The sequence below is a fragment of the Pinus tabuliformis genome, chromosome J (assembly GCF_031772625.1).
Source record: "Pinus tabuliformis cultivar Carrire ecotype Pingquan chromosome J, CPIR1, whole genome shotgun sequence".
NCBI lineage: Eukaryota > Viridiplantae > Streptophyta > Pinopsida > Pinales > Pinaceae > Pinus > Pinus tabuliformis.
Window position 1 is genome coordinate 560,304,700 of NC_142295.1, and position 25,169 is coordinate 560,329,868.

At 36.5% G+C, this 25,169-nt stretch overlaps 1 protein-coding gene across 3 annotated transcripts; it reads left to right on the forward strand.

Annotated features, from left to right (window-relative positions):
- Positions 1-20,545: 20,545 nt before the first annotated feature.
- Positions 20,546-24,872, forward strand: LOC149228241 (pentatricopeptide repeat-containing protein At1g11290, chloroplastic-like). 3 transcript variants are annotated; one of them, XM_089378117.1, is made up of 2 exons: positions 20,546-21,291; positions 21,443-24,872. In XM_089378117.1, the coding sequence occupies exon 2, from the start codon at positions 21,659-21,661 to the stop codon at positions 24,371-24,373; it is 2,715 nt and encodes a 904-aa protein (XP_089234243.1). In that variant the 5' UTR covers positions 20,546-21,291; positions 21,443-21,658; the 3' UTR covers positions 24,374-24,872. The 3 variants fall into 3 exon arrangements, with proteins under 3 accessions (XP_089234243.1, XP_089234244.1, XP_089234245.1); XM_089378118.1 differs by having other exon boundaries at positions 20,547-21,705; positions 21,809-24,872; XM_089378119.1 differs by lacking the exon at positions 20,546-21,291 and having other exon boundaries at positions 22,144-22,442; positions 22,528-24,872.
- The last annotated feature ends 297 nt before the right edge of the window (positions 24,873-25,169 follow it).

Below are 25,169 nucleotides of genomic sequence, written 5' to 3' on the forward strand. Positions count from 1 at the left end.
ACTGACCTTCCTCAGGAGCTATAGGACCCCTAGGGGCTAACCAGCCACTCCAGGTGCCCAACCCCTAAGTTAACTTACCATTTTATTGTCCTAAACCCCCAGTCGCTCCCATTACAAGCCCTCCATGTGCTTGAAAGCCTCAATTGGCTCCCACAACAAGGCCTCCATGTGGCTATAGTATTTTTCAGGTATTTTATGCCAATGACCCCAAAATCTAAGCCACTTTTTCATGGATAGGACTTAGGCCTCTGCCCAGAACTTGATGAAATTCTCAAAAATGATAAATAACAAGAAGACAAGGCCTCTAATGCAAAACTTGAACCAGGAACTAACCAGACTCATCCTAACCATGACAAGCATTTCGTCAAACACATCATAAACATGTAATGTACAAGTCATATAAACACATATGAACTAGGGACCTAATTTGAGATTTGTCAAGAAGGTCTTATGCCCTCTCACAATAGCTGCATTATCATCTATTAGGTCATACATTCATTAACATTTCATTTACTAAACAAAACATGATGAGATCCATAACCAAAGTCTATCATAAAACCATTCTTATAACCATTATATAACCAACATAATAACAATGATAGAATAACCATCAAAGCCACATAATAACAAGCACATTTACTCATGAAATACAATAAAATTATAGCTTTTATTAACATATGCAAAAGCCAAGAAAGTTAGGGACTTCCACGTACCACCTGACCATAGATTGGGTTAAACCAAATCTTTCTTTTAGTCAATCACCCTTGTTCCATATTCCAACCATGAATGTGGGACTCACAACAAAACTAACCAAGGCTTCTCAGGACTTACCGTGTATCCCTCCATTACCGGTCAAGGGATTCCCAGGCCTGAAACCCTCATTTATACAACCAGGATTTACCGTGTATCTCAACATTACCGATTAAGGGATTCCTAGGCCCAAACAAAGAAACATACATTACAGGCTTTACTACAATCCTGCCATATACCGGTCAAGGGATCGCTAGTCCCTAAAAAGGCATGGATGACTCTGGATCTCTCCACTTAAACCAAAAGGAATTTTCCTGTCTCTACCCTTAGGCTTTACTGTGTATCCTGCCATTACCAGTCAAGGGATTCCTAGGCCTTTAGGAATTTTCTTGAGACCACCCCACTTAGTTTCAAAACCATCTGGCAATCCATCTCAACCAATTAAAAGAACCCCATTACGCCATGGCTATCCGGAAATGATAAGGAAAGGCTGAAAATCATGGTCACACTTGACAAAACCCATGCTAATGACAATAAGAGAACCAAATACACGCATGCATGTACCATGCATGCCAAAACTAGCAAGGAAATAATACATGCAACTTGACACCTACAAGTAATCCCTTTGTAGTCGCTTGATCCAACTCTTCCTTGCTTGATATTTTCTTTTCTTTGCCTCATTGCCCTTCCTTTGCCTTCCTTCCTCCAATGCTAGAGTGCTCCAAGAATACTCTAAGTGTGCAAGAGTATGAGAGAATAGAGAGAAAGAGAGCTCCAAAACTGGACTGACAAAAGTTGTGAACTAATCCTCGTAAGCCTTTTTATTAATGAGGCCTCTATTTTTTTCAATTTCCATTATTTTTCCTTCGTTTTCCTTCTCACATGCAACCTATGACCATTCACCTTCCTTTTCTCCTAATTTCCTTTATTTCCATAAATAAAATGCCAATTAATTCCTCTTGCCTTTCCAAAGCCTTTACGATTGCCTTTGCCAACTTTATTTAGCCATAATAAACCAAATGACCACCCATTAGGATGTTTTGCCCAACATTCAGCGTGGAATACGTGTCACATGACCTTGGTATTATTTTTCCTTTATTAACTTTTTTACATGAACTTTTAACCCGGGGTTGTTACAATATTGTCGTAACTTTTGTTACAACCTAAACTATATAATGTATTTGGTTAATAAAAATCATAGGAATAGTTTTTGTTTTGTTTTGTTTTTTTATCTTTTTCTCTGCTAGGTTAACTTCTTGATTTAGGAACAGGGAAAATTTTAAGAACCCCCCCAAATTTATATCTATAATAAATGGGCGAATCTCCATGGTATATAGGAAAAATGGAAGGCGATTTTATCAATAATATAATATGTATATATAATTTTTTGGTGAATCTCTCACCATGCATGGCGAATATTTTACTCAATTATAAAATCTTGTAAGATCTTGGTGAGTCTTTCACTATATAATAAAACTTTGTAAGGTCCTAGTGAATCTTAGCATTGTGAACTCTTAGAGAATTTTTTGAAAAAGTATAAAACCATATATGACAAGAGCCACATGGTGGCAATATCACTATTTTTTTCACATTTCCACGAAATGGAACTTGTTTATAAAATTATAAAAAAGCCAACCAAGTCCCTTGTAATATGCAGATAAGCTTATAACAAAGTCTGATACATCTACTATGCTTGTCTTCATTCAAGTGTCATAGCTGCTATACTTAACACTGTGAATCACAACTCTCTCAGAACTCAACTCTATAGTGTAATTAAAACCTTTGGAAATTGAATCTGACAACTCTATAAAAAGGATTAGTGAAATAGAAGCTTTTGTGAATGAGCCCACTAATTATCACTGCTAAACAATCAATCCAGACTATGAAGTCTTCCATCTTGATCACAATCGTGCTCACGATCAAGGGAGTGCGACCACCTAGCCTGACATAATGGCCATCATAGCTTCCAATAGTCAACAACCACCTTGCAAGGACATCCTAGCTCATGTCTCATGAATTTTATTCATCAATCTTAACTAATATAAATCTTATAAAGATAATATTAGAATCCTCTCTGGATTCACTGTTAATACAAGGGTAAAGGAAATTTTCTAGCTCAAGGCACTAGCCAATACCAACTTTGGTATTTGTGACCCCTTTGTGGGGATGCACATACCCTGCCCCGTTGGGTTTCTGCCTTGTAACATAGTTCAAGGATCACAAGACTTTCCAATCTTCCTACTCCATTAGACACACTTTATATGCTATACACAGTGAATGGAAAAGAAGCATTATAGAACACACAATTTCATAGAAGGAAGAAAAATCTTAGCTAGTTCAATATCAAAATATTAACCATTGATTAATAAAGAATAACAAGTAGTGTAATGAATTGTTCCGAGTTATTTATTTGCAAGCTGTAAAGAATGTAGTGGAATGGAAAATATTACTTAGGCAACCCTTCAATATTTTCTACTAATATGTTTGTGCATGTACATATGAAATTAAGAGCATTGTTGAATACAAAGTTTCCTTTTCTCTTGCCTCCATTTTGACAAATCAGTGTGAAATCAGTGTCACTTTGAATCTCCTTTCCTGTGTGGATGTTTTGACAAATCAATGTGAAATCAAAGTCACTTTGAATTTCCTTTTCTGCGAGGGATCACATCCACAGTTGATTACTAAAATATAATCTACTATATATTATGTTCAAGAAACTGACTGCAATCTACAGTGGAAACGAGACCTCAATTCTTATTCTGAATTTGAATATCTCAGGACAACATAAGAGATAAAAATGCATATGGCCTTAGTAGCTAGAAAACAATCACTCCATCATTACAAGACCACCTAGATTTCGTCACTTAATCTAAATAATGGTACTAGTTGTAGTGCTTATTTCCATTAACACCATGGAAAAGCAAAAACAATGTTTCAAAGTACACTTACTAGAAAAGTTGTAACGTTCTGAGAATATTTAATGATAGCATCTGAACCTCATAGCTATGGTGGGGAAACTAGGGAACCCAAATATTGGAAGATATCTCATACCAAATCTGAGAAAAAAATAAAAAAAGGAAAAAATCAAAATCTATAAATCAAGCAATGAATTGTTTACAAATCAAATACAATTCCTTTAACTAAGAGTTAAATTGTGGTGATATATTTAAATATTTAGTAAGAGGGTAACTTCAAACCATGGAATATTACCTTTGTCATTACTGTCATCCCTCAGTGACTGAGATTACAAATCAATAATTATGGAAAGATTGTAAGAAATTCTGTGAAATAGTAAAACGTAACCTCTATTTTCAAGCAACAAAATCAAGAAATTGTTATATCAAGAGCCATAATTGATACATAATCAATGAATCAAGTCCTTGTATGGCACAACCTTGTTTCACAACCTCTATTTTCTCAATAACAAAATCAAGACATTTTATGTGGTTATTGCCAAAAGGAAACTGCATTCTAATTTGGAAGAGGATCTTATCAAAAGACATGGATTTATTCAAAGCTACAAAGCCGAATGGGTTACTCAAAAATAAGTTGGAATATGGGATCATGATACTTAAATTGAAAAAATATGCTTTCTTTTTAGAAACATTACAGTTATACAATGTTTTTTGAAAGCATTAGAATTTGAAATTGGGCCTTTCTATCAAGATAAATTTTCATTAACAGAATGTACTTTCCTACCTGAAACATTGTAGATATCCAAGAAAAACTTGAAAAGCATAAGAGAACTTAGCATAATGTACTTTCTTTCATTCCTTAACATTCTTAAAGAGTTGAGATTCCCCAAGTCATCAGGTAACTTTCAAAGGAAATGACAATTAGTAATAGTCCATGTCACAACTGAAGATGTGTCACAAATATGAGGGGGCATCTCCTCCGAATCACAAAAGTGCTCCAGGTTAAAATCTAGAATTATTGGAAGCTTAATGCTCGACTGGTTGTTATTGAACCCAGACATTTTTCCATTCTTCACTAAAAGATTAAAGATAGCTTCTCTAAGTTCTACATGACTTTACTATGCTCTTGAAGTGGGGGTACGTGCAGGCTCTCCAAGTGAATAGTCTTAAACTAAGTGAAGATAAGGCCGATAGATCATTCACTGTGGATCTCTTTAACCCATAATTGAATACTATGTCTCTCTTGAACCCATAATTGAATACTATTATGACTTTCAAATTTTTCATGGAACTCAAAAATGTTGGAAGAAAGTATTTGCTTCCAAAAAGAGTAAAACTAAAGCCTCTGCTTGAGGACAATTGATGTCACACCACTAACACTTCTCCATGGAATCTATATAGGCAAACCACAAATGCAGAATTCCATTAGAATATTGTGTTTATTGAATACACAAATGAAATCATTGCATTTCTTTAAAATTTCTTTTGAAATCAAAAATACTGAAATTACATATCGATAACCTAGTGGGTGTAGGATAAAATTCCCCCGTGTCATTCACAGAAATCATGAGAAAAAACCTAATACTATATATAAAACCAAGAAGAATTCAAATTAATCACTTCTAGGGACCTCGTAACCACCCTGCCAATACACAAGTGTTTGCAGTTAGAAAAATTACCTAAATTACACTCTGTTTACTCCAGCATATGTTGGAAAGTTATAGAAAGATGACTAGTGCAATCAATCCATTCCTTTTAGCCCTGGATTTGTCTCAGTTTAAAATAGAAGTATACAAATATACTTGTCCAATGTCTATGCTTTAACCATTCACCTTAAGATGTTTTTACAATATAATTTCCTAAGTCTATTTAATATCTTCATCATCATAAAAACCAACCTATATTCATCTTAATTCCACATCTACCACTCTTAGGGGGATGAAATCTATTTATCCCTCTGAGCACTTGGTAGACCCAGAATTAAATGGATCTAAGATGATAGAATTTCCCCTTTAAATAGTCTATGCTCACATGAATACCATGGTATTACCATGGGTTATCATAAACCTGGAGCTTAAAAATTACTATTAGTAATTTATAAAAATTAATAAAATTAATAGTTGAATTTTATTTTATTTTTTATTTTAACCAAGCTAAAATGTTTAACATACATTAAATTACAACAACCATTTTTACTCTTGATCCACAAGACCCGAGAGGGATCAAATATTTTTTCACTCTATGCTAGTTTGCATATCACGATATTTGATACCTCTCGGGGGTTAGTAGATCCAGAGTAAAGATGGATTTATGCTGGTTTAATTCCCCCATTTAAATAGGCTACATTCTAGGTGAATACCATGGGTCAATACCATGTGCCATTTTGGTGAATACCATGGGTCAATACCATGTGCCATTTTTATTTTTATTAATACTGATATTAGGGTTAATAATGTTTTTTTGCATGGTATTAATAACAATCTAGTCCATGGTATTTGTCCCATAGTATTTTGCCCATAGGTTTCACCTAAATATAACTCATTTTTTGAGTGTCCTTAAATATAAGGTGACTTATGGAGTAAATATAAAAAAATGTTTTATTTGTTTACCATACCTCTCGTTTATTTATATTTTTATTAATTTACCATACCTCTTTTACAAATATGGTATTTGGCCCATACGATTCACCTAAATAAAACCTCTTTCTTGAGCCTTCATAAATAGAATGAGGGTTATGGACTAAATATAAAAAGAGGTTTTATTTATTTACCATACGTCTAGTTTATTTATATTTTTATTTATTTACCATACCTTTTGAGTAAGTATAAAAAGACGTTTTATTTCTTTATCATACCTCCACTTTACTTATATTTTTATTTTTTTACACCCTTCCATGTATATAAGGTGACTTATGGAGTAAATATAAAAAATGTTTTATTTATTTACCATACCTCTCATTTATTTATATTTTTATTTAATTTACCATACCTCTTTTATAAATATGGTATTTGGCCCATAGGATTCACTTAAATAAACCTTATTCTTGAAAATGGGCGAATGGATTCACTTAAATAAAACCTATTCTTGAAAATGGGCGAATGGAAGGTTGTAACTCCTAGTTTCAAGGGCTAAATTTACCTTTTTTACCCTCTCCCTTAAAATAAGGTGGGCTATTTGAGGTGATTTGTAAAAATGTGCTATGAATCAAAATATTCGCCCACTAAAAATTTAAAACCCCTTAATTTCGCCAAAGGGCCCCTAAAATTTTCTATGTTTAGGAAATCTTCTTACTAATTTTCTTTTTTGTTAGTCCTTCAACACAAGATAATACTCTTGAGAAACTTTAGTAGAAAAGGCTACTATATTGAAGCTAACTCATTAGAAATAGTAAACCCCACAACCCTACATGCATTATTTCAAGGACTAAAATTGATATTACACAAATAGTATGACATCTTCCTCACTTAGTGGGTGCATTGACTCAATGTTGTTTTATAGAAAGCCTTAGTTTGATATTCATCATTGTTTTAACATCTTATTTTAAAGTCTCTCCTATTTTATCAAACTATTTATCCTTTAGGAAGATATCCCATTTCTTTGCACTAATAATCAAATGGGTGGAGGAAACATTGTTGACATATTGGCTTGGAGCCATGTAGAAATTAAGATAAAATTTGTCCAATTTGAGTGTGAAGTGGTTGGTGTCCCTTTTCTTCAAATATCATACAAAAAGAACAATTAATGGGCCTTTGATGAACATTCTTTCTAATTTATAGCACAAAAACTCTTGGCCAAGGGTTTACTAGATTCTTGACAGAGAGTTTGGAAGATCATTGATTGAGAGTATGGTAAAGAATATAAACTCTCAATCAAGGATCTTTCCCAAAAATTCTAAATTGTGGTTCAATTTCTTGTCCAAGAACTTAAACTCCCAGTCAAGGAAATTACCCATCCACCAAAACTTTTTGTCCTTTTGCTAATTATTTAAAATTGGTGTTATTTAGTTATATCTTTTATATAAGCCTTGAAATCAAGCTTAAAAAGTGCTAAAAATAATATTTTCATTTTTATTTAAACTTTATGGTATAGTAAATGAATTAAAAATATATAATTAGATGAAAACTCTGAAAAAATAAATGAGATATGACATTATTAATAAATTTTAAAAAGGGAAGACAGGTGGTTTTTCATTTTTCAAACAACAACACTATAGAAATGGGAAAAACAAGAAAAAAACAAAATTTTAGAAACAAAAAACAAAATTATACTTTATAATCATGAAGATTCAGAATGACAAAATCCACTGCAAAATAAGGGTGCTACTTGTAGCATAACTTTTTGACATGGTGGTAAAAACAAGCACTAAATGTAACCTCTAAGAAAATAACAATTTTGGAGGGTTCTTGTGAAGTTGGTAACTAGTTATATAAGGGGTGATCTCCTTGATTGAAGTAGAATCAAAAGAAAGAGGATGGAAGTATGCCTCAAACATAGTAGGAAAAGGGGTCAAAGACAAACCTAGATTAAATAAAAGGATCACAAGGATCATAATAGAATCTAGCACCAATGCCTCATTCAATGCAACAACATGACATTAGGAAGGGAGGATAACTAAACAAGTGTAGGGACATAAGGCCAAGATCCATGCACACTACCAATGAAGTGAAAATCCATGGAAAAAACAATATAAAAGGAGGTCTAGGAGGACGGCTAGACATTAAAAACCCTAGTTGCTAACTAGTCATTGGAATAGAAACCCATTGGGAAAGGCTAGGCCTCCACAACCATTGTTCAAGGCTTTATGTCTATCGTCAATATAAGGAAAGGAGGAGAATGAGGTGGAGAGTTTGGAGAAACATTGGATTAGGATTTCCTTAGGGGAAGTAATATAGTATGCTCCACAACATGAGGAGAAGAGGTTCCATGCTCAAAAGAAAGCACCTCTCCATTAGGAAAATGAGGAATGCCACATTAAGGCAAGACAAATTATATTAGGGGAGAGGGTTGCAGGATCATTGAAGCATACTTGATGGTGTCCTCTCTTCAAAACCTTACAATCCTTTACATGGTGGTTTTCACCCCAGTAACACCACATCGTGGGTTGTGTCAAAGGTTGAAGGAATACTTATTAATTTGGGAGAAGTAGGAGGATCGACAAGAACCCTTCTATTGAAGAGCTTGACACTTGGTAGTTACAAGGGTGTCAAGTTCATGGTATACACACCACTTCTACTACTTATGAGAACTTGCAAGTTGATCACATGTGTCAAAAGTTCCACGATCACTTATTGAGGGATCACCCTGAGAAATTAGGCTAGGCCTTGGAAAAGCATGAACTGGTGTAACCGTCCCCTTTGAAATGGATTTATGTACAACATAGGGGTAGGAGTATCATCCATAGAGAGGTCACTATATACATCCAAGAAAATGAGACACTTCTTAAGGCCACAAAACTCATGTTTGTTTGCTTAAGGAAAGCATCCAAGGTTTGTCTAAGTTGTTCATTTTGTAGGATCATTTTTTCCATGCAATTCATGAGTTGGCCACATTACCTACACATTAGACCTCATTTCCTACATACTTGGGAAGAAGGGTTGGAAAGTTGCATGTCCATTAGGATAAATGAAATAGGCATGTATGTGTGATATACTTGCCATATATGTCAATTTGAAAAGGAGGTAATGGAAGACCTTTAGGATACACTTAATGTATATGTCTGAAATGAGTTGGTCTTATGTTTATAGGGTGAGGTGGCACCACCAAAGGAAATCATTGGCTATGGGAATCATTAGGGAAGTCCATTGATATAGCACTTGTATGCACATTTTGTGCCATATTCAACATATTCATTTGGATGGGGTTAGTGACATTAGATCCTTCCCTAAGGAAGACTTTTTTAGCATTCAGGTGAAAGGTCTTGTCATGAGAGGACCTAAGGGAATTTTTTTCCATACCTAAGAGTACAAAGAAACAAAAGGAAGAAAATCACATGCTTGAAAAGGGGTAGGGTTGATGTGAAGTCCCAAGTAGAATTGAAAAAATATAATGCATCTTAGCGAAGCACCATCCTACCACATAGGGGATGCTTCACCACCAATCAAAGGGAGTAGAAAAGGAAGGGAATGGAGTTAGTTCTTGAAGACACCCAATAATCAAATGGGGGAATGTTCAAGAAACGGAACACTGCTATATCTCTTATTAAATTATGAATTATGTTCTCCTAAGGCTTTGGTTGGTTTTATGTGACATTTCATATAGGTTTTGAGGCTTCTTGATGAGGAAAGTTTCCAATGCATGCATAAAAGGAAAAGTAGCTATTGAAATAGCAAGTAAATGAAATACCACAAAGATAAGTGAGAGAGAATGAATAAAACACATGAATGGAGGAGAAAGTTCCACCTTTAATGAATCCATCCAAGAGGTTTTACTCTCACCAAGCTTCCCACTATTAACAATATCCTTATACTAATATTGAAAATACAAGTCTCCAAAATGGTTTGATATAGATACAAAATAAACACACTAAAATTACCAATAATAAAATGGAATAATGTTTGTGATTAGCAGATAGAGATGGCCCTTATTTATGAAGTGTTATACTTGCAATATCGTGTTAATACTCTTTCATGAAAAGAGGATTGAGAGGATCTTATGAATACCCACATGGAAAAATCCAAAATCAAAGCACAATAAAAATGATAAATTGGAAGAATATTGCTAAAAGGAGGGCCACAACCATGAGAGTAAGTCCTTGTGATAGAGTTGATGGAGACTGCAACTACATGTGGTTCAAGTGTTTGATTGAAGGCAAGAGACAACCAAAAGGAATGAAAAATGGGAAGAATATGACCAAAAGGAGGGGTTCAACCATGAGAGTAAGTCCTTGTTGTGATGGAGTTTATGGAGACTACAAATGCATGTGGTTCAAGTGTTTGATTGAAGGTGAAATACAATCCTAGCAAAACTTCAATAGAGCTTTGAAACATTTTGAATAAACAAAACGATCAAATACAAATTTGAAAGAGGGTCATTCATTAGAAAAGTAAACCAACAAGGGCATATAGGGCATGAAAAAGAGTTGTTGAGGATAAGAGGGAGATCTCAACTACTCACATGTGGGTCAAACCAAGTAATCTATTACTTTTGAGAAGATTTGTGGGTTTTTCATTGGAGAAAGCTCTTTGATCCACCTATACACGAGAGATAGGTGCATATATACTTGTAGGACCTACATATGGCATGTAAGAGAGAGAAGGGAAGGGGGATATAAATTTTGACCTTGTAAATCATTTTTTTGCACCGAAATGACCTCATGTGCATCATGAATCTCAAGAAAACATATCTAACATCCCAAAAAACTAAATCAAGCAAGGATGTTAAGGTTTATCAAAGGGAAGAAGAGAGTTCCTACTGAAAAAACCCACTAGTGTGAACAAGACTAGAAAATGACCTACAAAAGCAACAAAGGGGACCTTGGGATAGACTTAAGAAAATGGGACAAACAAGGGGGAAATGCGAATGGCGCTATTATATCTTGAGATGTTGGGAAGCCTCATTCTCATCTTTGGGAGTTGAGTGCAAGGATGCAAAATCCATGCACTAAAGTTTGAAGGCCAAAGGATGAAGACCACTATGAAAAGTGGGTGAGATAAATAGAAGAGGATCCAAAGAAATTGGGGTTGGTTCTTGACTTGTAAAAAAATGTTATAGAGCTAAAAAAATGGCTAGTAGGGAGAAAATACTACTAAAGATAATGATGATTGTAGATACAACATTGAATAGTAGATATAGAAGTTTGAGGTACCTTAGATATTGTTGGTAAAACGTTGATGCACATTAATGTGGATAACATTATATTTGCATTATCAATAACCTAAATTTATTTCCTTCATGTATATGTATTTATTCATGAGGTGTTTACATATTTTCTTATGTTAGTGAAATTATTTAAATTCCTTTAATGAGAATCTAAGTGTGAGGAGGTTTGAGTATGAGATAATGGTTGTAGCTATGGAGGATTGATTTATGAAAGGAATTCATTGTGTAAGGTTAACAAAGTGAAATAGAGTGGATCCATAAACCACAAGTCCTAGAACTAGATGCCACCTTGGAGATTGTTAAATGTGGTCAAGCGAAACCTAGGTTTCTAATGCATGTAATTTTGTGTCGATGGTTTGTTTGTGGAGGATCATTTGCATCATTTTCTATTGGAGCTAATTGATTCACATTTTTTTAGGATGGTTTTAGTAAGAGAATATTGAGGTGGAATCCTTGAGGAGAACACAATTCTAGTTAGTGAACATTAGATGAAAATGCACAATTGGTGTTGAGAGGAAATTTTGTGAGAGAGATTTTGTAGAGAGAGAAAAAGTGCAACAATCTGAAACATAGGTGTTCAAATTGGAAGAGGTTGAGGAAGACCTAGATTGTAGAAATAGAGAGAGAGAGAGAGAAGCCTTCCAAGTTGAAAATATCTCAAGAGGGGAGTTTCCGGAGGTTGAGCAGAGGTGGTGTGAGATAAGATGTTAGGTCCCTATAATACTAGATTACTCCATGATTATTATTAGTGTAGCCCTCTTATTTTTATTTTTGTGCCCATGTAGTCCCCATATTGTTATTGTTGTGTGCCATAGAATCCCACTATTTTTATTGTTGTTCCCTTACATTATTATTGTTATATCGACTTTTATTATATTGTGACTCCTTAGACTCCTATATATAGGAAGGAGGTTTTGTCATTTGAATCATCCAAGAATTGTTCATTCATCTAATGTAAAGGAGGTTTCCCCCTTGAAGAGGATGATTTTGAAGTCGTTGATCTATATTTTCTTCTGTTTTGTGAGTTGGTTGCATAACATTTGGTATCAAAGCTTTGGATTCTAGGGTTTTGCTGCTTCAAACAAGACATCGTTGCATTTTTGCTATAACTATTTTTATACGATGTTTCAGAAGCTGAAATTAAAACCCATTTGAGCTGAAATATTGATGAACATTATATCCTATTTTCAAATCTTTTCTCGTTATATTTTCAGAGATATAATCCAACGAAGTTAGGGTTTTTACAGGCTTCTGAAATCCATCTCAAACAGGTTACCTTGGGAAAATAATCATAACTTTGTCTCTGAGCATCGGATTGAAATTTTGTAAAAAAATTACAAAAAGAGAATGGAATGTAGTTTGCGGTGTATCATGTTCAGGGCTGAAGGTCAAAACAATGACACGTGGTACTTTGTACAAGTTCACTCTACTGGACCAGCCTATAATCAGGTCATCGTGGGAGAATTAACACAACCCTTTCTTGTATAATCAAATCTTGATCAGACTTGTGGGGTTGGAAAGAGGACTCAGAGGACTAACACAGGACATATTTTTAGACCTTGGAGATCGGGAAATTACAAAGATACATTAGATACAATATCGAGCTCCTATAAAGCAAACAAAAATGTGTGTAGTTTTTTAAATTTGCGTAAGTTTTGTTTGAGAAAGTAGTTTGAAGTGGTTCAAATGGCACAGTGTAGCATAATTATCATTAATTGATGACCCGAAAAAGGAAAATGGAAACACCTAGTAAGAAACCTGAAAGATCTACTATGACACATGAAGAAGAGGAAGAAATGCAACATGATATATCAAAATTACTTGACCAAGTGCAACAAATTTCACTCTCAAAAAAAGTAACAGAAGCTAAGATGGATGGTTTAGAAGCAAAATTGAAAGGAAACATTGAATATTTGAATAAAGACATGGAAGGTTTGAAAGGAGGTTTGGAAAAGTTGCTACAAGAAATGCTTCCTAATGGTGAAAAGGTAGTAGAGGAAACTAATGATGAGAACAAAAGAAATGTTAATCATGATTTCATAGAATCTAACATTAGACTGAAGACCCACCATATTCCAAAGATCTATATGAGGAATTTTGATGGAAAGGATCCCGTAACATGGATACTACAGATGGAGCAATATTTTGATCTCCATAATGTGCAAAATACACAAAAGGTATGCATTGCAACTTTATATTTAGAACCCAATCAATTTGTATGGTATTGATAGCTTTTCTCTTGTAAAAAATTGTCACTTGGTCAATTTTTATGGAGGAAATGATAGAACATTATGAGGATACAAAGAGAGACACCTTTTTTAGCCAATTAATAAATCTCAAACAAAAGTGTTCAATAATGGAGCATATTGAGGGCTTCCAAAAATTGAATATAAGGGTAAATGGTATTCCATAGGAGCATAGGATTGATGTCTTCATAGGGAAAGGGAATCTAGAGGATAACATTCAACATGAGGTTCGCCTTTGGGAACCTAATTCATTGGAGAAGGCATTCAGGTTGGCAAGAAAAATTGAAAGCAAAATGATAGGAACAAGGAAGCCTACCACTCACAAATATAAAGTTGGAAGTGTGGTTGCTCCTAACCTTCCAAAACCTACAAGGTTGACACCACAACAATTGGAAGAAAAAAGAGCAAAAGGGATTTCTTACAGTTGTGATAGAAAATACACTAAAGGTCATAAGTTTTCTGAGAAGAAATTATTTTACATCGATTGTGAAGAGGAGGAAGAAAAGGAACAAGAAACATCAAAATAAGATGATAAACACCAGGAACCAACCCCAGAGAAAGAAGAAATGAATCCGACCATATCTTGTAATACATTGGCAAGAATTACCACTCCTCAAACTCTCAAGATAGAAGGACATATCAATAAGAAAAAGGTAATAGTGTTGATTGATTTGGGCAGTACCCATAATTTTATTCATTTTAAGATAGCCAAGGAATTAAATTGCTTCCTATATCCAGCACCAGAGTGTCAAGTGATGGTTGAAAATGGAGGAACCATAAATTTCTCTGGAAAGTACCATAATATCAAGCTATCCATGGGAGAATATGTATTGAATAGTCCAATGCTTTCCATTCCAATGGGTGGTGCTGATGTTGTACTAGGAGTCCAATGGTTACAATCTTTGGGTATGATAGCTTTTAATTTTCAAGAACTTTTCTTGAATTTTTTTTGGGAAGGAAAGGAAGTTGAATTAAGGGGTATTGCAGGGAAACCAGGAAATATAATCAACTCTAATAGCATGAAAAAGCTTCTAAAGAAAGAACAACGGGGCGTAATTGCACAATTATGTTCACTAGAGGTTCAAACATCGAAATCATCTATTTCTCCAGACCTCCAAAAAGTCTTGCAGAATCATTCCAAGGTATTTGAGACTCCCAAATGCCTCCCACCTATTCGTGATCATGATCGTGCTATTCATTTGATTCCAAGAAGTATTCCTCCAAACATCAGGCCTTACATATATCCTTATGCGCAAAAGAGTGAAATTGAATGTATGGTTACAGAAATGCTAGAAGCTAGTATAATTCAACCTAGTCAAATTTATTTCTCTTCTCCAGTAGTATTGGTGCACAAGAAGGATGGATCATGGTGCATGTGTCCGAATTATAGGGAGCTCGAAAAGCTCACTATTAAAGATAAATTTCCCATTCTTGTCATTGATGAATTATTGGATGAATTACATGGAGCAATTTACTTCACCAAGTTGGATATTCGTTTAGGATATCATCAAATAAGAATGAAGACTAAAGACATTTTGAAAACAACATTTAGAACTCATAAGGGTCATTATGAATTTTTGGTCATGCCTTTTGGCCTTACCAATGCACCTTTTACATTTCAAGGTATGATGAATTCCATTTTCAAACCCTTCCATATAGAATTTGTGTTAGTTTTTTTTGATGATATACTAATCTACAACAAGTCTTGGAAGGATCATGTTCAACATGTTGACAGGGTGCTCAAGATATTGGAGGAGAAACAATTATATGCAAAAGCCTCCAAATGTTTCTTTGGAGTACAGGAGGTGGAATATCTGGGTCATATTGTATCTCATGAGGGTGTTAAGGTAGACCCTAAAAAAATTAAAGCCATTAAGGAATGGAAATCTCCAAATCCATAAAGCATCTGTGAGGATTTATTAGGTTGACAGGGCATTATCGCAAGTTTGTTAAGAATTATGGGAGAATATCAGCACCTCTAACAACATTATTGAAGAAAGATGCATTCTCTTGGAGTCCAGAAGCAACTAAGGCCTTTGAGCATCTTAGAGAGGCAATGTGCCAAGCAGCGGTCTTAGCTGTGCTAGACTTCATAAAAACCTTTATTGTGGAATGCGATGCCCCAAGAAATGGAATTGATGTTGTTTTAATGCAAGAAGGAAGACCTATTGCTTTTGAGAGTCGTCCAATCAAAGGAAAGTATTTACACAAAGTTATTTATGAGAAGGAAATGTTGGCAATACTACATTCACTTAAGAAATGGCGGCCTTACCTAATGGGAAGACACTTCAAGGTAAAACAGATCATGATAGTCTTAAATACTTCTTAGAACAAAGATTATCTTCAGAAGAGAAGCAAAAATGGGTCACAAAGATGTTGGGTTATGACTTCGAAATCATCTACAAAAAAGGGAAGCAAAATGTTGTTCCAGATGCACTCTCAAGAAAGGATGAGGACGTGGAAGCATTGTTTTGTGCCATTTCTATTATCCAACCAGATTGGATTATCGAAGCAAGGGATGAATAGAAGAATGATGAAGAAGTGTGGGCACTCATTCAAAAGTTGCAGCAAGATCCTAGTACATCTGATACATTTAGCTGGAATAATGATTCATTATGGTACAAAGATCACTTATACCTATGTAAGAATTCCCAACTCAAACAAAATATTCTTCTGGAATTGCACACCTCTCCATTAGGAGGGAACTTAGGATTTTTAAAAACTTACCACAGGGTTAAGAAGGAATTTTTTTGGGATGACCTTAAATCTTATATTCAAAATTTTGTGGTGGAATGTTTGGTTTGCCAACAAAATAAAGTTGAGACAATTAAGACCCCGAGTCTATTACAACCTTTATCCATTCCAAGTCAACGTTGGGAGGAGGTTTCAATGTATTTTATCACAGGTTTACCCAAGTCCGAAGGAAAGAGTGTCATCATGGTGGTAGTTGATAGACTTACCAAGTATGCACACTTTTGTGCATTATCTCATCCATTTAAAGCTAGTACAATTGTTACTGCATTTATGGAAACAATTCAAAAGCTACATGGAAACCCAAAGATTATTGTAAGTGACAGAGAGCCTATTTTCACTAGAAATTTTTGGACGAAATTACTTTCTTCTCTGGGTAATCAATTAGCTTATAGCTCATCTTATCATCCTTAGTCGGATGAGCAAACTGAGATAGTGAAAAATGTTTGGAAGGATATCTTCGTTGCTTTGTATATGATAAATAGATGCAATGGGTCAAGTGGTTACCTATGGCTGAATGGTGGTATAACACTTCCTTCCATACTGTAGCAAAAATGACCCCATTTATGGCACTTTATGGATATCATCCACCGTCCATCACATCATCTTTAAGAGAAAATTCTAAGGTTCAACCAGTGGAAGATCACATCGAGCATCAACAACAAGTTCTCCAACTCTTAAAGGATACCCTCACTTTGGCGCATAATAGAATGAAACAACATGCAGATCAACATTGCAGTGAAAGAAGTTTTGATGTAGGCGTCTGGGTATTTTTACGAGTACAACCATACAAACAAATGTCCCTCAAGTAAGCTAAGAAGGATAATAAATTATCACCAAAGTATTATGGTCCTTACAAGGTGTTGCAAAAGATTGGTACTATGGCATACAAATTGGAGCTTCATACATCCTCCTGAGTGCACCCAATTTTCCATTTTTCATGCTTAAAGAAGGTTATAGGTGATAAGCTCCCAGTTCAAACAATATTGCCAAAACTTGACGAGGAAGGAAAATTCATATTGGAATCTGAAGCAATCACGGAAACAAGAACTCGATAGCTACGAAATTGATCAATTTCAGAGTATCTCATCAAGTGGAAGAACTTACTCGCAGAAGATTCCACATGGGAGGTAGATAATTTTATACAGAAGCATCCATAACTACTCAAGTACTTGAGGACAACATTTTTTTGAAGGAGAGGGGCATGTTAGGTCCCTATAATACTAGATTATTCCCTACTACCTCTCATGGAAATGGTCATATGTGAATGACTTACTTAACGCAGTTGAATCCCAAAAATGATATCTAATAGAATGCACTGCGTAAACCCCCTAATACTTATATTCCCTCATTGTTATTAGTGTAGCCCCCTTATTGTTATTGTTGTGCCCCATAGAAGCCCACTGTTGTTACTATTGTGCCCTTACATTATTATTGTTATGTCGATTCTGATTATATTGTGACCCCTTAGACTCCTATATATAGAAAGAAGGTTTTTTCATTTGAATCATCCAAGAATTGTTAATTCATGTAATGTAAAGGAGGTTGCCCCCTCGAAGAGGCTGATTTTGAAGTCATTGATCTATCTTTTCTTCTGTTTTGTGAGCTGGTTGCATAACATAGGACTAGAGAGGGCTTTGTTTTGTGTTGTTTCAAGCTAGCGGAGTTGGATGTACTATGGACACCAAGAAGATGCTCATTTTGGCCATGTTTGCATGCATGGCTTACAAATATAGTGATTGTGATTGCTTTCTAGTGAAGAGGACGAGGGTGAATCTAATGAGTTGAGAAAGAGATCAAGGAGGTAGTAAAAGCTTGAGAACATGCTCTAATTTCCTAATAAGAGGAGTCTGATGTAGGAGCATCTTTGAGAGCACTACCAAAGGAAATGAGATATATGATGAGGAGGTGTGATAGAAGAACATGCAGTGTGAATTGATAAGATATCAATATGTTTAGAGGTGTTGGAGAGGGACAAGAGAAGAATGTCGACCATCATTAGATGCAAGAGATTAACAATCATGTTAGGAGAGAAGGTACACTTTGGAAAAACATTGTTGATGAATAGAGATAAATTAGGGAACATAACCATGTGATAAGGAAGCATTATGCTAGGGGCATGAAGATAATGAAGAGATAGGCAATTATAGGGAGTAGTTCATGAACATAATGAACATGAAGATAGAAAGCTAAAAGTCAATAAAGATTGCTATAGCAAGTGCGCAAGATAAGTAGAAGAACAACATAAATGACCTAGCGTGGTTCTGGAAGAAAAATGAATACATAATAAAGCTTGGGAGAAACTAGTTATAGAAACAAATACACCTAAAGTAGCCTTGAATAATAAAGATAGATGGTGAAAGTACCTTAGATATTGATGAGAAAGCATGGAAGCGCTTAAACATGGATCAAGAAGTGTTTCTTTAAAAAAAAAAATATCCCACTTAAATATTAAGCATTCCAAGTGAAGTGAAGGAACTAATGTCTTGCCACTACCTTCAAGAATTTCCCCTTATTCTCCATTTTTTTTTCGAATAAGTGGTAAAACATTATCTTAAATATAGGCATTTGGAGTAGTCTACCTAGGCGGAGGAATGGCCCGGTTTCCGGCCGCCGCCCGGAAAAACCTCCGGCTCCGGCCGCCGCCAATTCCTCCGCCCAGCTCCGCCACCCTCCTCGAGCTCCGCCCAGCGCCGCCGCGACCTCCGCCCAGCTCCATTCCGTGAACTTCCAAAGAATAACAGACAGGGATCCGTGGCGCAATGGTAGCGTGTTGACTTCAGATCAGAAGGTTGCGTGTTCAATTCATGTCCGGGTTCAATGTTGCGAGTTTGTTTATTTTTCGCCCAGCTGAGGATTGCAGACAGGACAACCAGAGCCAATTTCCTTGAAAATTCCATCAACTGGTAACTGCTAATCACCCATGGTAAAAACAGCCCATCCTCTCGTGCCGAACCATTTTACCCAAAAAAAAAATCTCTGACAGCCAGGTCAATTCGATGGAGAAAAAACCAACCCTACACTGACAAGTACTCTGAATTAATAACCAGACTGGGCAGTAAAAATCCATTTGCAAGATCAATTGGCGATGGGTATGGTAGAAATGCGAGATTCTCAGGTAGAAATGTCGGGGACTCGATTCATAGACAAAATTCTGATACGAGTATGGCTCTGTATCTGCAACAGGAACGGGCGCAGTGGGTTTGTAAACAATTCTTTTATCGATGGCTATGGGCTCCCATGGCACCTTGGAAACAGAAGCAGGAATTTTAACCCTCGTCCTCTGTGGCTCTGTGGGGTCTGAACCTTTCTCAAAGGCAGGAATTTTAACCCTCGTCCTCTGTGGCTCTGTGGGGTCTGAACCTTTCTCAAAGGCAGGAATTTTAGTCCTCGTCCTCTGTGGCTCTGTGGAGTCTGAACCTTTCTCAATGATGGCCATGGTCCCGACATTTCTACCTGAGAATCTCGCATTTCTACCATACCCATCGCCAATTGATCTTGCAAATGGATTTTTACTGCCCAGTCTGGTTATTAATTCAGAGTACTTGTTAGTGTAGGGTTGGTTTTTTCTCCATCGAATTGACCTGGCTGTCAAAGATTTTTTTTTTTTTTTGGTAAAATGGTTCGGCACGAGAGGATGGGCTGTTTTTACCATGGGTGATTAGCAGTTACCAGTTGATGGATTTTTCAAGGAAATTGGCTCTGGTTGTCCTGTCTGCAATCCTCAGCTGGGCGAAAAATAAACAAACTCGCAACATTGAACCCGACATGAATCGAACACGCAACCTTCTGATCTGAAGTCAACGCGCTACCATTGCGCCACGGATCCCTGTCTGTTATTCTTTGGAAGTTCATGGAATGGAGCTGGGCGGAGGTCGCGGCGGCGCTGGGCGAAGCTCGAGGAGAGTGGCGGAGCTGGGCGGAGGAATTGGCGGCGGCCGGAGCCGGAGGTTTTTCCGGACGGCGGCCGGAAACCGGGCCATTCCTCCGCCTAGGTAGACTACTCCTTTATTTACTTGTGTCAATGAAAATCTTTGCATACGTTTGTCTGATGAGTTATTAGTAAAATGAGACGAAATTTCCTAGTCCGCCAGACTAGTTATGAGAATGGTTCTAGTGGTATATATTTGGTTCAGGCAGCGAAGAACACTAGTCCATTAACCAGATGTTTTAGAGCTGGATACTCACTTGAATACTGCTAACTGCAATCTAGTGAAGCTTGAGCCTCGCTACGTATGTTTTAGAGTTGGACACTCACTTGAATACTGCTAAACGCAATATAGTGAAGCTTGAGCCTCCGCTACGTATGTTTTTGGTTGTAGATGGTTTGTAGCTGGAAGATCGTTTGCATCGTACTGTAAAACATCTCACCATTTCATAAATACTTAATTCCCAGGATTGATTAATATTTTAGATATTTTGTTAGAACCACATTCATTATAAATTTACAGTTCTGTCTCAATTCATTCATTGTGACTAAATTCTTGGCTCAATTAGCTAAACATATTTTCCATGAGATCTGGATACGAATGTCATCCATGAAACCCAAAGCCTTTACCAATGTAACCCTACCCTTTTCATTATGACTTGCTACTCTGATTATTGTACATTGTGTGCATCTTTCACTGATTGCACTGATTGTACATTGAAAACATGTTTCCATTGTCCATATACATTCCTTCTTGCTAAAGGCGAGAACAAGGAGGTCTTGGAGAATTTTGCAGATCTGCCATGGATATTTTTCCTTTCATAGGTACATCGGTTTGGAGCATGTTCATGAGGATGCATTCACAGTTGTTGGTTAATTCGAGGTACATTATTGACCATTTGTTCACAATTTGTGATTGAGCCTTAATGGCTTATTGGTGAGAATAAATAGAATGGTTGATCATTTGATAACATGAACTATTCATTTTGATAAGGTCTTTCGGATTAATCCCATTTCATGTGGTTGTTCGACAGTTTCATGTTGTGGTTGGTGGCAATAGATTACAGTATGACATTATACTCGCTGATGAATGGAAAACTAGTATTGAGATTTCACCCTTGGCATCTGTTCTCTTTGGCAGACAGAGGTGAAATACAACAGCACTTTCATTTGAAACAAAAGTCTATTTTTGCTGGTAATGGTAATAATGGCAGATTTCCGGCTTCCTTCTCAATTTGCAAGGCGCAATAATGGCTTATCCAGATATCACTAAACTTATTCAGTCTTCCCGGACTAGGTACAATTTTAGAACTCATGAGATCATCAGCGTTTATGCTCGTTCTTCATCTTCATCTGCTGCCACCAAATTGGACACCGATAGTTATGCTTTTCTGTTGCAGACATGTACCCACATTAAACAAGTTAACGAAATCCAAACTCAAATCATCAAAGCTGGACTTCACCAAAATGCGTTTCTAGAAACCAAACTTGTCAATGCGTACACCATCTTTGGGTTTCTGGAGGATGCACGCCAAGTGTTTGACAAAATGCGCGAGCCACATAGGCCTATTTTCTCGTGGAATGTCATGATTAGAGGCTATGTCAGGGCTGGATTCCCGCAAGAATCCCTTTCACTTTATCATCTAATGCAGGCAGCGGGCGTTCGCCCAGACAAATTCACCTGCCCTGAACTTCTGAAGGCATGTGCTGCTCTCTCTTCTCTGCAAGAAGGCATGGCGATCCATCGTCGCATAGCCTCACTTGGATTTGCATCAGATGTCTATGTGGTTACTGCTCTCATAGACATGTATGCCAAATGTGGGCGTATAGAGATCGCACGCCAACTGTTTGATGAAATACCTGAAAGAAGTGTTGTGACATGGAGTACGATGATCGCCGGGTATGCCCAGATTGGATGTGCAGAGGAGGCATGGGTTCTCTTCCGTCGAATGCAATTGACAGGTACCAAACCCGACGCGGCTACCGTTGTGAGCTTAATTTCGGGGTATGCCAATTTAGCAGATCCGCAACAAGGTAAATGGATCCATGCCTACATTATTAAAATTGGATTTGAAATGAACGTTACTGTACGAACTGTCCTCATTGACATGTATTGCAGATGCAGAAGCATACAGATTGCACGCACACTGTTTGACAAAACACCCCAGAGAAATGTGGTTTCATGGACCGCAATAATTGCAGGTTATACGCGAAATGGAGAGGCCAATGAGGCTTTGAGACTTTTCCATGAAATGCAATTGACCGATATAAAACCCAATAAGATAACCATTTTGAGTGTTCTTTCTGCATGTACTAACCTAGTGGCTCTGCAACTGGGCAAGGACGTTCATGACTATGTAGTAAAAAACTCATTGGAATCAGATGTATGTGTCGGAACTGCCCTTGTAGCCATGTATGCGAAATGCAGGTGTGTAGAGATTGCATGTGAATTGTTTGATGGTTTGCCGAAGAAGGATGTGGTGTCATGGAATGCTATGCTTGCAGGGTATGCTCAAAATGGGCATTTGGATAAGGCAATGCTTCTTTTTCGTAAGATGCTGCAACTGGAAGATGTGAAACCTAACCAAGCTACCATAGTGACTATGTTGCCTCTATGTCCTCATTTGATAGATCTTAAACAAGCCAAATCGATTCATGCCTATGCAGTTAGAAATGCATTGGAGTCAGATATTTCTGTGGGGAATGCCCTTATAGATATGTATGCCAAATTTGGAAGCATAGAAATGGCACATATGTTGTTTAACAAAATACCTAAGAAAGACTTGGTCTCATGGAATACAATGATTTCAGGCTATAGTCAGAATAGACTTGCAAAGGATGCTTTCTCTCTCTTTCATCAAATGCAACTGAAGGGTGTGGAACCAGACCAAATTACCGTCGTGACTATTCTCCATGCATGTGCTGAGTTGGCAGCTTGGCAACAAGGTAAGGAGATTCATGGGTACATTATTATAATGGGGTTTGAGTCAGATGTCTCTGTTATCGCAGCCCTTGTAACTATGTACAAGCATGGCAATATAGAAGCTGCAAGCCAATTGTTTTACTCAAAATGGGAAAGAGATCTGGTTTTATGGAATTCTATGATTGCCGGGGTTTCCCAGAATGGATTTGCCAGTGAAGCCCTGACACTCTTTCATCAAATGCAATTTGAAGACATGAAACCTGATCGTGTAACTATTATGAGTATTCTCCCAGCATATGCAGACATCGGTTCTCTGCAGCTTGCCAAGATCATTCATATGTACATTATCAAAAATGGATTTGAAACGGACGTTTCAGTACAGACTGCCCTTATAACTTTGTATACAAAATGCGGGAGTGTAGATATGGCATGCCATTTATTTGAGAGTATGTCTGAAAAAGACGTGGTTACATGGAATGCAATGATTGCAAGTTATGGAATGCATGGTTTTGGTAAGGATGCTCTTGCACTTTTTACACAAATGCAACAGACAGGTGTGAAAGCTGACCACGTAACCTTCATCAGTATTTTGTCTGCATGCAGTCATGCAGGTCTATTGGATCAAGGGAAACACTACTTTAACTGCATGAGTCCAGATTATCACATTGCACCTGTTCTGGAGCACTATACATGTATGGTTGACATCCTTGGCCGTGCAGGGTACTTGGATGAGGCATATGAATTCATTACAAAGATGCCATTAGAGCCTGATGCTGGCGTGTGGGGAGCCTTGCTTGGTGCCTGCGGAATTCATGGCAATCTTGAGCTAGGAGAACATGTATCAGAAAAACTTATTTCATTAAACCCTAAAAATGTATCAAATTATGTGTCACTCTCAAACATCTATGCGGCAGCCGGAAGATGGGATGGCGTGTTAAAGGTGAGAAGACTGATTAAAAGTGCTGGGATTGAAAAAATCCCAGGCTGCAGCTGGATTGAGATCAAGAATGAGGTTCATAGTTTTGTTGTAGGGGATACGTGACACCCACAATTAGGAAGAGTATATAATTTTGTTTCAGGGAATACATGACACCCGTAAATAGGAAAAATATATGCAACATTGGAATGCTTTGCAGAAGATATGGAAGAGGCAAGGTATGTGCCTGAGACAAACTCTTTGCTGCATGAGGCAGCAGAAGATGAGAAGGAATACCTACTCTACAGCCATTGTGATAAGCTTCCTATTGCTTTTGGGCTTATTAACACCTAGCCTAGCAACGCCTATCCATATTTCAAAAAAAATTCATGTGTAGTGACTGTCTTAATGCTGCCAAGCTTATCTTCAAGATTGTAAAGCAAGAAGTAATTGTTCATGATGCAAACTGTTTTCACCAATTCAAGGGTGGATTCTTGTGGGGATTATTTGTGACGCTAGTTAAAATGAAAATCAAAGGCAAGGTTGCATTGCAACAAATATAGATCTATAGCAAACTAAGTGTCATTGTTTTTCCTCTCAAGTTCTGTGTAAGTTTCATTTTGCATATGTGGTTAATTTGATATTAATTTGTGCTTTGAAAGAATTTGTGTAATATAAACTCCAAGGAAAATTTTCTGAGCTAAATTTCACAGATTGCTAAGTTTCCATTTTTTTTTCCAAAATAAAGGATTTGTTTATTTTCATTTTTTTTAAATGATTTGCCCAATTTTTATAGGATAAAATTATTTTACCTTCAAAATTATCAATATTTTTTAAAGACTATAAAATGATTAGAAATTTGAATAATTTTACAAAAATATCATCAAACTTTTTATAGTTTGCATATTAGAGACCAATAACA